The sequence below is a fragment of the Prionailurus viverrinus genome, chromosome D4, assembly GCF_022837055.1.
Source record: "Prionailurus viverrinus isolate Anna chromosome D4, UM_Priviv_1.0, whole genome shotgun sequence".
NCBI lineage: Eukaryota > Metazoa > Chordata > Mammalia > Carnivora > Felidae > Prionailurus > Prionailurus viverrinus.
This window is the reverse complement of record NC_062573.1, coordinates 81527101-81541615: the sequence shown is the minus strand read 5'-3', so window position 1 is coordinate 81541615 and position 14515 is coordinate 81527101. Positions and strand designations below refer to the sequence as shown.

The following is a 14515-nucleotide window of genomic DNA, read 5'->3' as shown; positions in this document are numbered from 1 at the left end:
CTGCTAACCTGCCAATCATAAAAATGAGTGAGAAACACAATAATGCTCAAGACATTCTGGGAAGATTGTGTTGGTGGCGATACAAAAGCTAGCTGTACCCAAAAACTTGCTAAACTGATGTTTACATTTAGAGTTATATTTAAAACTATCATCAGAATTCCTACAAGAAAATAACTCTGGTTTCAGGACTCTAAAACACTTATTTCCGACAACTGTTAAACGTAATCATTATGTAACTATAGAGCAAACTCACCAGATTTTTACCATCTTGCTTATGGATAGTTACAATTCTACTTTCATTTGAGCCTTCTTGGTTTCCTTGTTTAATAGTCACATCAATGATATCAGGAAAGTCACAATATAACTGTAAATCCTATAATTAAGAGCATTTGAAATTAAAAACAGGTAGAACTAAGGGAGCCATTTTAAAATAAGACTATGAAGGACATAACATTCATTCCAAATTCTTTAAAATAAAAAAGTATTGACAGCAACAGATCAGCATTAAATGGGATTCCCTCCCTTGACAGTCTAACCCTAAGACTTACTGTGTCTTGTTTACCAAGAACTATGCTACAGTACCCTTCAATCCAATCAACATGGATAGGAACTATTGGCAGAAAGTTGAAGTTTAACCAAGAAAGAATGAACGTAATCTAATAATAATCCAAGAACATAGATATGAACAAACTTAAAACTTGTAGTGTAAGACTTAAAAAAATAACAAGTAGACATCATCTTAAAATCAATTAAAATTAAACTTTTCCAATTAAACTTTACGATTGTGCTTATTATCAATAATGGTAAAATTTTAAAAAGAGGCAAAACTACCTTAAAAATCACTTTTAGAATTCAAGCCCTTTTGGAAACTGTAAGAGCACCATTACTAATATTTGTCATAAAAAATAAATAAAAAACCATTTAAGAACAATAAGAAAAGAATTACAGACATGACCTTGATGGTTTCACAGTATTAAAACTTCCACTTTTATCAATGAGAGAAGAGAATCGCAAGTTCATGTTTCAAATGAGAAAAATTACTTTGAAAAATTACTTTGTTTCTATTGCCATTCACTTAAATTAACAAAGAAGGAGAACATATCATTAAGGATTACCTGTTCTGTCAGTGTCTCACTTTCTTTATGTTTCCCTCTTGACCACTGAATTCCACCGTTTCCAGTTATTACAATGGTTGCAAAAATCTCCTCACCTGAAGGACCTCTTCCAGGTTCTTTTACTTCAAATTGCTCTGTGTAGAAGGCAGACTGAAGTGTTTCCAGATTTATAAGATACTTAAGTTTCAAGTTTCTGGCAGTGGCTTTGCAATGGCTGAACTGCTCAATAAATCTGCGAAATCTATACCTTATTCTCTTCCTTGTCAAAATATGATAGTCTTGGATCTTTGCTCGAACACATTTTGGTAAGAATGTCTTGTAGCTATGGATAAAGAACACACAGAGAAAGACAAAACAAACTGGAACACAAATCTAAAATGAAATTGAAAGAGAAATTAGCACCTTTCTCCACGACAGGTAAATGCAGCAGTGCAGGAAGCAGTCAAGTGGAGAAAGGGGACAGGGCTGGCACTGATATAGTATAAATCCTGAAGGTTTTGTCTGAAGACGTGAAAATATACACAAATTCTGAGTTACCACAAATGTTTAGAACAGGATATGTTAATTTTCTTCCCTAATGAAATGAAGACTTAGTCTAGTTAATAATGGAGTCTCTAAAAATTTGTTTTCTCTGATCATCTTACGTATCATTTTTTGGGCACTGTGTTGCAAATATTTCCTATGATGCCATACACCAAAATGTATCTGAATTCTGGAAACTGTTACATTTTGTTGGAAGCCACTGTTGTTCCTTATGCAAACATATTTCTTTGGTATACATTATTTTCTAGGTCATTTTTTTTTTTTTCAACGTTTATTTATTTTTGGGACAGAGAGAGACAGAGCACGAACGGGGGAGGGGCAGAGAGAGAGAGAGAGACACAGAATTGGAAACAGGCTCCAGGCTCTGAGCCATCGGCCCAGAGCCTGACGCGGGGCTCGAACTCCCAGACCGCGAGATCGTGACCTGGCTGAAGTCGGACGCTTAACCGACTGCGCCACCCAGGCGCCCCCCTTTTTTTTTTTTCTAGGTCATTTTCAATAACTCCTAATAATTCCTTTGCAATCAAAACGATTCCACTTAGAAATGACTCTTCAGTAATTCTGCCTCGTTGTAAAACACCCTAAAGAAGAGAGATAACTTCCCTCCTGCTCAAATATCTGACAAATGAAGAAAATGTTATTTCTGAAGGTACAACTACATTAAATTTCCATGCCTTCCCATGTGCTAATCCTTCTTCCCATCACCCGTCTCCTATCTGGTTGGCTCTTACTTATTCCAAAAGTCCCAGCTCAAGCATCATCCAATCCAGGTAACCTCTCTCAATGACTATATTAGATGGTCCTCCCTTTGTCAGACAGTATTCTGTGCACCATTCCATAGTATCACTTATCACTCTATCCTGTACTTCAGTATTTATAGCTAGTACTTGAGCTGACTCATGCTGAGAGCTTATTATTACAACAGAAGACTACTGAGCTCACTGCTAAAGAGCCATCATTAAAGTTGAAGTTATATAAGGCTATAAATAAATTATATTAAAAATATAGGTAATACTCAAAATGTATCACTTCCGAATTATTTTACATTTAAAATTTTATTTTACATTTTACTACTAGGCTTTTGAGGTTGTTTACATCTCTCATACATGAGGGGTGAAAAAGACCGGCTATTGTTCGTCTCTTCCCGATTCTACATTTCTGGCACGTCAGGTTGATACCCTGAAACTGGCCATAGACAGGATTTATACCACGTATATCAGCAAAGACAACAAACAAATCACATCTTTGGTTTTTTTGAGAACTGGCTGTTACACATGGGCCAGCAAACCCCTGCTTTTCCCTTCCCTAAAGTACCTGAAGCCCCCGGAGGAACACTCTGTTCCTTACTTGACTAGCACAGCTGCTGGAGACTCACTGATGTGGCAGACAGGGCAGGAGAAACTCAGAATCACCAATTTCAAACATGCTTGCAGCATCACCGTCAGTTTTACAACACTTCTCTGGTTCAACACATTCTCCGAAGTTCTACAACTGTGTCCACCCTCTGAAATTTCCCCAAACCGCCTACCTTTCGTCTGCCTGAACCCTCGGCTGAATTCCTCCTTACTTTCATCAAGCGACTTCATCTCTCTCCTAGAGGTAAAAAAGCTTCTTTAGGGGCGCCTGGGTGGCGCAGTCGGTTAAGTGTCCGACTTCAGCCAGGTCACCATCTCGCGGTCCGTGAGTTCGAACCCCGCGTCGGGCTCTGGGCTGATGGCTCAGAGCCTGGAGCCTGTTTCCGATTCTGTGTCTCCCTCTCTCTCTGCCCCTCCCCCGTTCATGCTCTGTCTCTCTCTGTCCCAAAAATAAATAAACGTTGAAAAAAAAAAAAAAAAAAAAAAGCTTCTTTAAGCAGAGCTCCCTCAATATCCGGCTAGCAAACCTACAGACATGGGCACTCATTCCCTCCTCCTTCGCACCTGCTACAATAAATGACGTAAAGTCCCTTCTTTGATTTGTATTTACCTGGGGCCCCTCTCTTCCTCTCTATACATCCACCCTCTGGGATGTTTTACCCTCTTGATCCTCTTCGATCCACAAAATACCAACGTCGGCCCCACCTTAAACGTAAAATCTCTTTATCCCACATGTCCCTCCAGCTACGGCCTATCTGGGCTGTTTTTTAGAGTTTATACAGCCATTTCCACTTACTCTTCAATTCACTCCAGTCTCACTTCTGATCCATCATTTCACAGAATATGCTTTTGCTAAAATCAAGAAAAACTTCCAAGTGGCTAAAATCAAATTCCCACATTCGTCTTATTTGTTATTTTTCAGTAGCATCCTACCGCACTGTTAAGGAGGAGCGCCTCTCCTTAAACTCTCTCCCCTTAGTTTTCCTGATTTTATTCCCGTCTTGTGGGATACTCCTCAGTCTTCTTCACAGGTTCATTCCCCTTTGCCTGGTGACTAAATGTTAAAGTTCCTCAAGACTTTATTATGGGCCCTCTTCTCTCATTTATACTCTCTTTCTCTCTAGATTCTCTATATCCAAATGACTCTGATATGTGTCTGCAACACTGACCTCTAAACTCCCTATCCATATCTTCCAAATACAAGTCAATCTACACATTTAATTTCAATGTCCCCAAAACTGCTTAAACGATGTGTCAAACCAAACTCCTGAGTCCTGCTAATGCCCCTAAAAGATCCTCTTACAGCTTTCCTATCTAAGTAAACAGCACCAATAAGCATCCTTGGTGACACATTCTCCTTCAATCCCCATTATTCCATTCATCACCACATTCCCCTGATTTACCTTCTAAATATTTCTCTTAGTTGCCCACTTTTCTCATTACCAACTCATTACGAACAGCATCGCCTGGAGGAAATACTGTAACAGCCTTACTCTCTGGGCGACCAGCATTTTCATTTACTCTTTCCACTGTCTGATTTGTTTTCTACACTGGAGTCATCGGGATCTTTTAAAAACACAAATTTAATCATTCCACCCTTGCTTAATCCTCTTGCATATTTTCCGAGTGTTATTAACCTTGTCAACATAGCTCTAAGGTCCTAGGTTCTGGTCTAGCCCCTGCTTCACCTCCTGCTAATAACTCTTTGGGTTCTAGCCATACTGATTCTCTTTACTCTTCCTATGCTCCCTTCTGCTACAAGGCCTTTTCCACGAGTCTCCACACAATCCATCACTCCCCACTCTGCCCATTAAATTCTACTCTTTTTTCAGATTTTAAAAGTCACACTCTGAGGGCGCCTGGGTGGCTCAGCCAGTTGAGTGTCCGCCTTCAGCTGGGGTCATGATCTCACAGCTTGTGCGTTGGAGCCCCATGTCAGGCTCTGTGCTGACAGCTCGGAGTCTGGAGCCTGCTTCAGATTCTGTTTGTAACTCTCTCTCTGCTCCTAACCCACTCACATTCTGTCTCTGTCTCTCTCAAAAATAAATAAACATTTTTTAATGTTTAAAAAAAAAGTCACACTCCGTTTCTTTTCATAACAATTAATTATATATAAATAAGCAAATATATAAAATTTAATAAAAGTCTGGATAGCATAGAGGAGAGCCTCAGGAAGTACAGAATAAACACTGAAAAGATTTAAAAATAGAATCAGAATACAAAATGATTCTCACTTTATCTACTTCAGTAAAAAACATTAGTTGCCAGGAGACTTATTAATTTGGAATGCGATTTACATAAACATTTCACAAAAATGCAAAATACACAGCCATCAATGACTACTTTTTAATACAGCTTTTGAAAACGTATTTGGATATAAAAAGAGGAGTTTAAAATAACACACACAACAAGGCTTTCTACTTTGATGCCTGGCATAAAGGACCCGGCATACATCCTGTGGGAATACCACAGGAATGTGTGATTCCTGAACATGATGAATCCACTTCAGCGTCATACTATCAGAACTAGCTAGATTTGTTAGAAACATTAAAATTTTTTCAAGAGACTTAAAGCTATTAACTCTTGAAGCATAAAAACATTTTTCCCCATGCTTTTCTTAGATTGAGTTTTTAGAGAATTCTAAACTTGAGGTTCCTAAAGGCTCTGAAATTGAGCCTTGGCTTAGAAACGATACTATTTTTTGTACTATGAAATAAAATCTGCATCTTATTATTATAGTTGGAGTAGGATTAGAAACTTTATTATTCACTTAGTTTTTTAGGAAAGGGAGTCCAGTGAGATGAGCTGAGTAGCTCAGTTGCTATGTAAGCGGCCTTGATCCTGGCCTGATATTTACAAACTCAGCAGTCTCCTTTAAACTCTTTGCATTCTCGAGTTCTTTTCTTCCCACCCTTTAGAAACTTAGATTTTAAAGAGCAGATAAAGAATGAAAATACAAAAATCTTATGCATTTCCCTCACTTTCTACACTCTAACACCTAAGCCATCATGTCCAATTAGGAGTTGGCATACAAAACAGCATCTGACACACACACGCACAAAGAGCTGCACACACACGCACAGGTGCACATGCACACCCAGACGCATGTGCTCACAGACAGGGACACATCTAACACACGGGTACAGACAAAGAGATGCACCTTACATGCATTTTTTTTTAAGTCTGGGAGGGAATATATATTTTATTATACTAATCAGAGATCCATATCCTAGTGGATATTTCTGAGAACGAAACAGTTTATTTCATTCTGTCAGCAACTTATCATTTATCTATTCTCCTACCAATCTTGAATAGTTTAACACTGAGTAGAGTTTCCTGATTATTTCTCAGAAATAAGCACTAAATGGGAATTCAGAAAACATCAGTTGAGTTAAACTATATTAAAAAGGCAAGCAATGTAGGAATGATTTGCTTCAGGACAGGCAGATAGTATTTATCTAATATTAACATGTCATGGCATAAAAAACAAAAGAAAAATAAATTAGATTACTTCAAAATTTAAACTTTTGTATTGGAAATGATGCTTTCAAGAAAGTGAAAAAATGATCCAAAGAATAGGGAATATATCTGCAAATCATACATACAGTAACTTTCATCTGGAAACTTGTAACCAGAATTATGTAAAGGACTCTTACAACTCAATAATAAAAAAAATACTGAGTTGTACATTTATTTATTTTTAAATATTTATTTATTTTGAGAGAGAGAGAAAGAGCAGGCAGGAGAAGGCAGAGACAGAATCCACACTCATAGTGTGGAGTCCGACATGGACAGGTTCCGACAGGTTCCACACTCACAGTGCGGAGTCCGACATGAGGCTCAATCTCACGGATCGTGAGATAGTGACCTGAGCCAAAACCAAGAGTCAGATGCTTAACTGACTGGGCCACCCAGGTGCCCCTTGAAATGTACATTTTAAATAGGTGAACTTTATGGTTAAGGCCTAACAGTCATCTGAAAACAAGAATACTTAAAAACAAAGAGGAAACACATTAATTAATACCCTGCAAATTGGGTACGTAACTGTTTTTAAGTTACTTCGTAAAGGAGCGACCAAAACTAGTTATTGAGAGAAGGACTTGAGAAATAAAGGGAGTTTTAACCAGATTCATAACACCCTCAAACTTTTAATCCTAAGTATGCAATATGTAAAACATAGATTTAGTCTTGAAATTAAAGAAAAACTCAAAGAACTGTTATAATAATATGTGCCTTTAAGAGGAGTCGAAATTTTACAGCCATTAAAGCTGCGCTGGGCTGTAGGAACAGTATTTCAACAAATCCTGTTAGGCATGACTGTCAAAATTCAACATGCAAACGAGTAATTTGGAGGATGTGGAATGTGGATCACTTATAAGAGTCTGCTGGATCAGTTATAAGATGAGTAAGATCTAAGGATCTAATGTAAACCACGGTGACTCTAAATGATAACACTGTTGTAGAACTGAAATTTGCTAAGAGCGCTTAAACATTCTCACCAAAAAAACAAAAAAACAAAAACACAAATAAAAAAGATAATCATATGAGGTGATGGATGTGAAAATAAACTAGATGGGGGGAATCCTTTCACAACATATACATATATCAAACCACCATGATGTACACACACTTTCAATCATCTTACAATTTTATAAGTTAATGAAACTTCAATAAAGCCAATATTTTTAAGAGAATCCCCTGGAGAACAGGTGAAGACTGATATTTGTGGACTTCACTTCAGATTTACAGAATCTAAATTCTTGGGTAGCACTTGGGGCACCTGGGTGGCTCAGTCAGTTAAGCATCCAACTTCGGCTCAGGTCATGATCTCATGGTTGGTGGGTTTGAGCCCCGCGTCAGGCTCTGGGCTGACAGCTCGGAGCCTGGAGCCTGCTTCGGATTCTGTGTCTCCCTCGCTCTCTGCCCCTCCCCCACTCATGCTCTCTTTCTGTCTCAAAAATAAATAAACATAAAAAAAATTCTTGGGTAGCACTCAAAGATCTTCAAGTTCAACAAGCACCTCAGGTGATACTAATTCAAGCAAAATATGGGTCAATATGCGAGAAATACTGCTTCAGAATTATGTACACACACAATCTGAGGATCTGCTATCAGAAATTATGCCTCCAGGTGTTCTTTTCATCCTTCTGACTTTACTCAGCCTTTTCAAAATAAATGAATCAAATAATTAATAGGTATCAGACCCCTGTGATACTTTGTGTAGTACTCCAACTCTTTCCATAATTTTTTTAAATTCTAAGATAAATCAGTACTTGGGATGTAATGTATAATATGATGACTATAGTTAACACTGCTGTCTGGTATACCAGAAAGTTTTTAATGGAGTAGATGCTAAGAATTCTTACCATAAGGAAAAAAAATTTCTTTTTCTTTCTCTTTATTTGGTACCTATACAAGATGATGGATATTAACTAAACTTACTGTGGTAACTGCTTCACAAATATATATAAGACAAATCATGATGCTCTACACCTTAAACTTATAAGTGCTATATGCCAATTATGTCTTAATAAAACTAAAAGAAAAGCCAGAAAAAAGAATTTCTTTTATCTCACAAAGTATGTGTTGTACACAAGGAAGAACAGTTACCCATAGAAGTTTTAATTGTGATAAGATCAAAAAGTATCAACACACAGAAAATACAATTAACTATAGAAAACTCCCAACTGTTCATATTGATGTATATGGATTTGCATAAGGAAACTACCTGATAGAGCTATAGATGTCCAATGGGGTTTGATCCTTCTCTTTGGCTAGTCTCATCATATCTAACACTGCCATTCCAAGACATTCTTCCTGCGTTTCATGAGTCACCGGTATTTTTATCCATCCATGTAAAAAATCATGCCGCCACTACAGGAAAAAAATTTAGAAGGAAATATACCTTAAATTTCACTATCACATTTTAATCTACTAATTTCTAGAACATATGCATTTAAAAAGAACGTCAACTCCTTCCTTGATGTTCAATTATTTTGCCATAAAATTTTAGTAAAAGTTTTGTCAATGGAAACTGATTTAAACTGGGTTCCCCATTATACAGTACGTATGATGTCAATCTATTTCACTGCTTATATCTTCTCAAGTTATATCCCCTACATAAAAATTACCCAAATTAAAATAGACATTAATTAATTAAATATGTCCTGAGTTCCACATATGTTCAAAGCATTATACTAAGGACTATGTGAGATACAAATAGAAGTCTCCCTCAAGGAGACTAAAATCTAGCAGGGAAGCTAAACACGTAAACAAAGTATTATAACACCAGATATCTACACTAAGTGCCACACAACACATGTTTCAAGGACTTGAAAAGAAGTTGAAATTATACCAGTTGAGATAATCAGAGGTTTCATGGAAAATTCAAAATTTCATGTAGTCTTAAAAGATGAAGAAATTTCTGATATACAAAACAGAGTGATAAAATAGAAGGAATGATACAAAAACAAAGCACAAGGCATATTCACAGGTACAAACAAGTTTGGTTGGGCAGACAGCTTATGTAAGGGAATAGTGTGGACTAAACCTTGGAACACTAAGTTGGAGTCAAACTGAAGGTACCCTTGAATGACTTGATCCTAACAAGCAATAGACAACCATTTTTTTAAAGCATCAGTTTCTCACAGCACCTTTTCTTAAAGCATCATGCCTCTTCCATTGGTAGACATACCAATGATAATAAAAAAGTGCTTTAAGGAAATAATGTGTATTCAAGGAGACTCTGTAAGAGCTACAAATATGAGATAACAAGGATCTGATGTAGGGAACAGAAGACACTAAAAGAGTTTTTAAAAAATGATAACGTTATCATGATATAAAAAATGAAGAAAAAGAAAAAACAAAAATTTCAAGATTTTGGTCTAGATGACTTAGGAATATGGAAATCAGACTGAACATGTAATGGTAGAAAAGAACAGCAAAACATAAAAAGCACCAATATTCTAAAAAGTAATAGCAATTTTCTTGATAAGAAAGGTAAGAATTACAATATTAGCTGAAATACCAATGTTTAACCAAGGTTTTAAAGAAACAATATGGAGGGAATATACATTTTTTGCTGAGTATCTATGAATTCATTAAAGGTTGTCACAGGGCAGCAATTTATTTATTTACTGAGGGGCTATAAGACAATCCTCAGAAGAAAATGAATTTAAAAGGGACATCTGGGGCGCCTGGGTGGCTCAGTCGGTTAAGCGTCGACTTCGGCTCAGGTCATGATCTCGCGGTCCGTGAGTTCGAGCCCTGCGTCGGGCTCTGTGCTGACAGCTCAGAGCCTGGAGCCTGTTTCAGATTCTGTGTCTCCCTCTCTCTCTGACCCTCCCCCGTTCATGCTCTGTCTCTCTCTGTCTCAAAAATAAATAACATTAAAAAAAAATTTAATAAAAATAAAAATAAAAAAAAATAAAAGGGACATCTTATTTTTGGCTTTTATTGGCTTACCTTTCCCAAATCTATCTTTCTATAGTAATATCTTATGTACTTTATACTTTAGTGGCTGAACTTTTTTTAGTTATTTAAAAATCTCAGCATATCTTATACTTTGATGATGGCACTAGTCAAATCTGCTTTATTTAGTCTATAATATGCATATAATCTAACCTGGTATCAATATGAGCTGGATAAGTTAATTACTACCTTATGTATTTTCTGGGCACAGATTTAGAGAAATAGAAACATTAAGAAATAGAAAATTACATGTGGTATTTATTATCTAGATACAACTTAGGATTCTAATGTGAAATTATTTTGCTGTGCTAGGTAAGAAAATTCTTCCTAGGAAGACAACATTAGAAATCATCCACGATTTTTCTTGATCATAAGTATGAGATATCACAGTATTAATACTAGGGTAAAGCAGCTGAATAAACAGTTTAGGAAAATCATCTTCTTAATGGGATTTAAATTAGCATGCCACCAAAATAAAAACCAGTTCTGCAGCACAGGTGACATAATCATAAAAGAACATAAAGTCATATCCTCATAGTATCTATTCTCAAAAGCCTATCTCTCTTTTTAATGGCTACTGAAACAAAGGTTTTAAAAGCTACTGAAGCTATCTAAAAGCTGGGTGGTGGTCAAATTATTTTTGACAAGAGCACCAAGATCATTCGATGGAGAAAGAAACAGTTTTTTCAACAAATGGTGCTGGAAAAACTCGATATCCACATGCAAAAGAATGAAATTTGGCCTTTACCTTACACCATCAATAACAGTTAACTCAAAATGAATCAACGATCTAAACACAAGCACATAAGAGCTAAAACAATAAAATATTGCAAGAGAATATAGGGGGAAAGCTTCGTGATACTGATTTGGTAATGATTTCTTGGACATGATACCAAAAGCACAGGTAAATACAAGAAAAAAAATCAGATTATATCAAAATTTAAAACTTTTGGGCATCACAAGACACATCAACAGGTGTGAAAGGCAATAGACAGAATGGGAGAAAAGATTTACAAATCATATGGCAGATCGGGGGTTAATACCCAGACTACATAAAGAACACTTACAGCTTGACAACAACCTGATTAAAAAATGGGCAAAGGACACAAATAGTAATGTACCCAAAGAAGATGTACAAACCTCTAAAAAGCTTAAGAAAAATGCTCAACATCACTAATCATTAGGGAAATGCAAATCAAAACCACAATGAGATATCACTTCACATCCATCAGAATGGCTATTATCAAAAAACCAGAAAGTAAGTGCTAGTGAGGATGTGGAGAAACGAATCCTTGTGCAGTGCTGGTGGAATGTGCAGCTGCCATAGAAAACAGGGTAGCAGTTCCTCAAAAAAATAAAAAATAGATTTACCATGTAATCTAATAATTCTACTTCTGGATACCTATCCAAAGGAATTGAAAGCAGGATCTCAAAGAGATATTTGTATACCTATGTTCTCAGCAGTGTTATTCATAAGAGCCAAAAGGTGGAAGCAACCCAAATATTAACAGATAAATGGATAAACAAAATGTGGTCTATACGATGGAATATTAGCCACCCTTAAAAAGGGAGGAAATTCTGACATGCTATGACATGGATGACCTTGAAGGCATCATGTTATGACAAGTCAGTCGGTCATAAGAGAGGAAATGCTGTGTAATACCACTCACATGAGGCACCCAGAGGAGGCAAACCCAGAGACAGAGACAGAAAGCGAAATAGCTGCCAGGGGCCAGAAGAGCATGAGGCACTGAACAAGAGGCCTTGTTCAATAGGTATGAAGTTTCAGTCTAGGAAGATGAAAAATGCTCTAAAATGAATGGTGGTAATGGTTGCACAATAATGTGAATGTACTTTAATGCCACTAATGTGTCCATGTAAAAATGGTAACTTTTACTAAATATATTTTACTAGAATTTAGAGAAAGTTTCTTGTTCTCATAACCCAAAAGAGAAATATCTTTCAGTTTGTTGCTCACAAACTGAACCAGCTTTCTTACATATCTTAGAAATATGAGCTGTGAGCAAATGCACCCCAATGTTTATAGCAGCACTATTGATAATAGCCAAATTATGGAGAAAGCCCAAATGTCCATTGACTGACGAATGGATGAAAAACATGTGATACATATATACGTATACATACATACACACACAATGGAATATTACTTGGCAATCGAAAAGAATGAAATCTTGTCATTTGCAATAACGTGGATGGAACTAGAGTGTATTACGCTAAGCGAAATAAGTCAGAAAAAGATACACAATTTCACTCATATGTGGAATTTAAGAAATAAAACAGATGAACTTAAGGGAAGGGAAGGGAAGGGAAGGGAAGGGAAGGGAAGGGAAGGGAAGGGAAGGGAAGGAAAAACAAGATAAAAAGAGAGGAAGGCAAACCATAAGAGACTCCAAAACACAGAGAACAAACAGGGCTGCTGGAGGGATGTTGGGTGGGGGTGTGGGCTAAATGGGTGATGGGCATTAAGGAGGGCACTTGTTGGGATGAGCACTGGGTGTTAATGTCAGTGATGAATTACTGGGTTGTACTCCTGAATCCAAGACTACACTATATATTAACTAACTTGGATTTAAAAAAAAAAGAAAAGAAAAGAAATGTGAGCCATGAGGATCTGTGTAGCTATTTCCTATGATATTTGCAAATCGGATTCAGAACTCCTTACTCTGACATTTTGGGAATAAGAAGAGCATACCTTTACTCAAGAGCACTAATAAATTTTTTCTTTAGTTTCTACTCCTCAGTCTTACGGCACATAAAAACAGAAGTTATTTAATGACATAACATTTCCATTATTGTTTAAATTAAGGTAACAATAAGAAAACATTATAAAATGTTCAAATACACTACAAAACTTTAATACAGCAGTATTAATGAACAAATAACTAAAACACAGCTCTCAGATCAAGTATTAACATCTAGCCAGCCTCTTATGAGGAGCTAAACAAACTATTGTTAACTCACTTTTATATAGTTTCCTACTTTTCTTTACATTTTATTACTCACTATTTAAGTCTGAAATTGTTCAGGAATAAAAAAATTTTTTCTTCTCTAAATTAATTTTGCTGTCTTATATTCCAGACACTTACATCTATGTGAATCATGTGCTATAACTCAATCTGAACTTTGTGAAATCCTTAAAATGTCACAAAGCATTAAAAAAAATAAATAAAAAGAGCTAATTAAGGGAACCTTTATAAAATAGATTTTATTATTTATAAGTTATAAATAATAAATTAAAAATTAGTGATAAAAAGATTAAAAACTAGTGATAAAAAGAGTCAATTTTGTTACCTTTCTGTACCTGCTAGGCAACACAGAACATCAATTTTCCCATAGATGAAGATTTTCCTGATGAAGAGCTACAGAACACAGCAAGATTCTCATCATTTAACACGTATACAAGTAAGATAATATAATTATACCTGAGCAAAAAGGTAAGACATGACAAAGTCATCAAGAAGAGGAGCTTCAGCACCTCGAGACACTCCATGCCGATAGGTTCTGTTGCTGCCATTACAATACCAGTAAGGAAAGTAAAATCTACAAGACAAAACATTCAGTCAGCCTCCAAATAGTTCAAATATAAACATACTATGTACATATAACCACTTCCAGCATACTGAAAGGTATTATCCCATAATCAGAAAACACAGCTAACAGTGTTAAATACAAGGTAGGGACAAAAGAAAATCTGGGTAAGACCATGATAATAGTATAGACAGAAGATACAAGAAACGTAAGTGTAAAATCAATATGCTTTTTGCTTTTTTTTAAAGTTTATTTATGTATGTACGTACGTATTTATTTACAGGGAGACAGCGTGTGTGTGTTAGTGGGAGAGGAGCAAAGAGAGAGGGAGAGAGAATCTCAAGCAGGGTCCCACAAACTGTGAGATCACGATCTGAGCCAAAATCAAGAGTCGGACACTTAACCGACTGAGCCACCCAGGTGCCCGTGAGCTGCCTGCTTCTATGCACAGAATGCAAAAGCAAGAGGAAACAGAAAAATGTA

General features: G+C 36.4%; 1 protein-coding gene across 4 annotated transcripts in view; it reads right to left on the bottom strand.

Moving 5' to 3' along the window:
* Positions 1-14515, bottom strand: part of JAK2 (Janus kinase 2) — a 117342-nt gene that overhangs the window by 41223 nt on the left and 61604 nt on the right. For 3 of the 4 annotated variants that reach the window (XM_047829840.1, XM_047829838.1, XM_047829839.1), the window contains exons 5-8: positions 13927-14044; positions 8742-8887; positions 1116-1437; positions 254-373 (exon numbers count right to left, since the gene is read on the bottom strand). In XM_047829840.1, the coding sequence (XP_047685796.1) occupies positions 254-373; positions 1116-1437; positions 8742-8887; positions 13927-14044 (706 nt within the window). The remainder of the gene's footprint in view (positions 1-253; positions 374-1115; positions 1438-8741; positions 8888-13926; positions 14045-14515) is intronic. The other variant, XM_047829841.1, reaches the window with a different exon arrangement.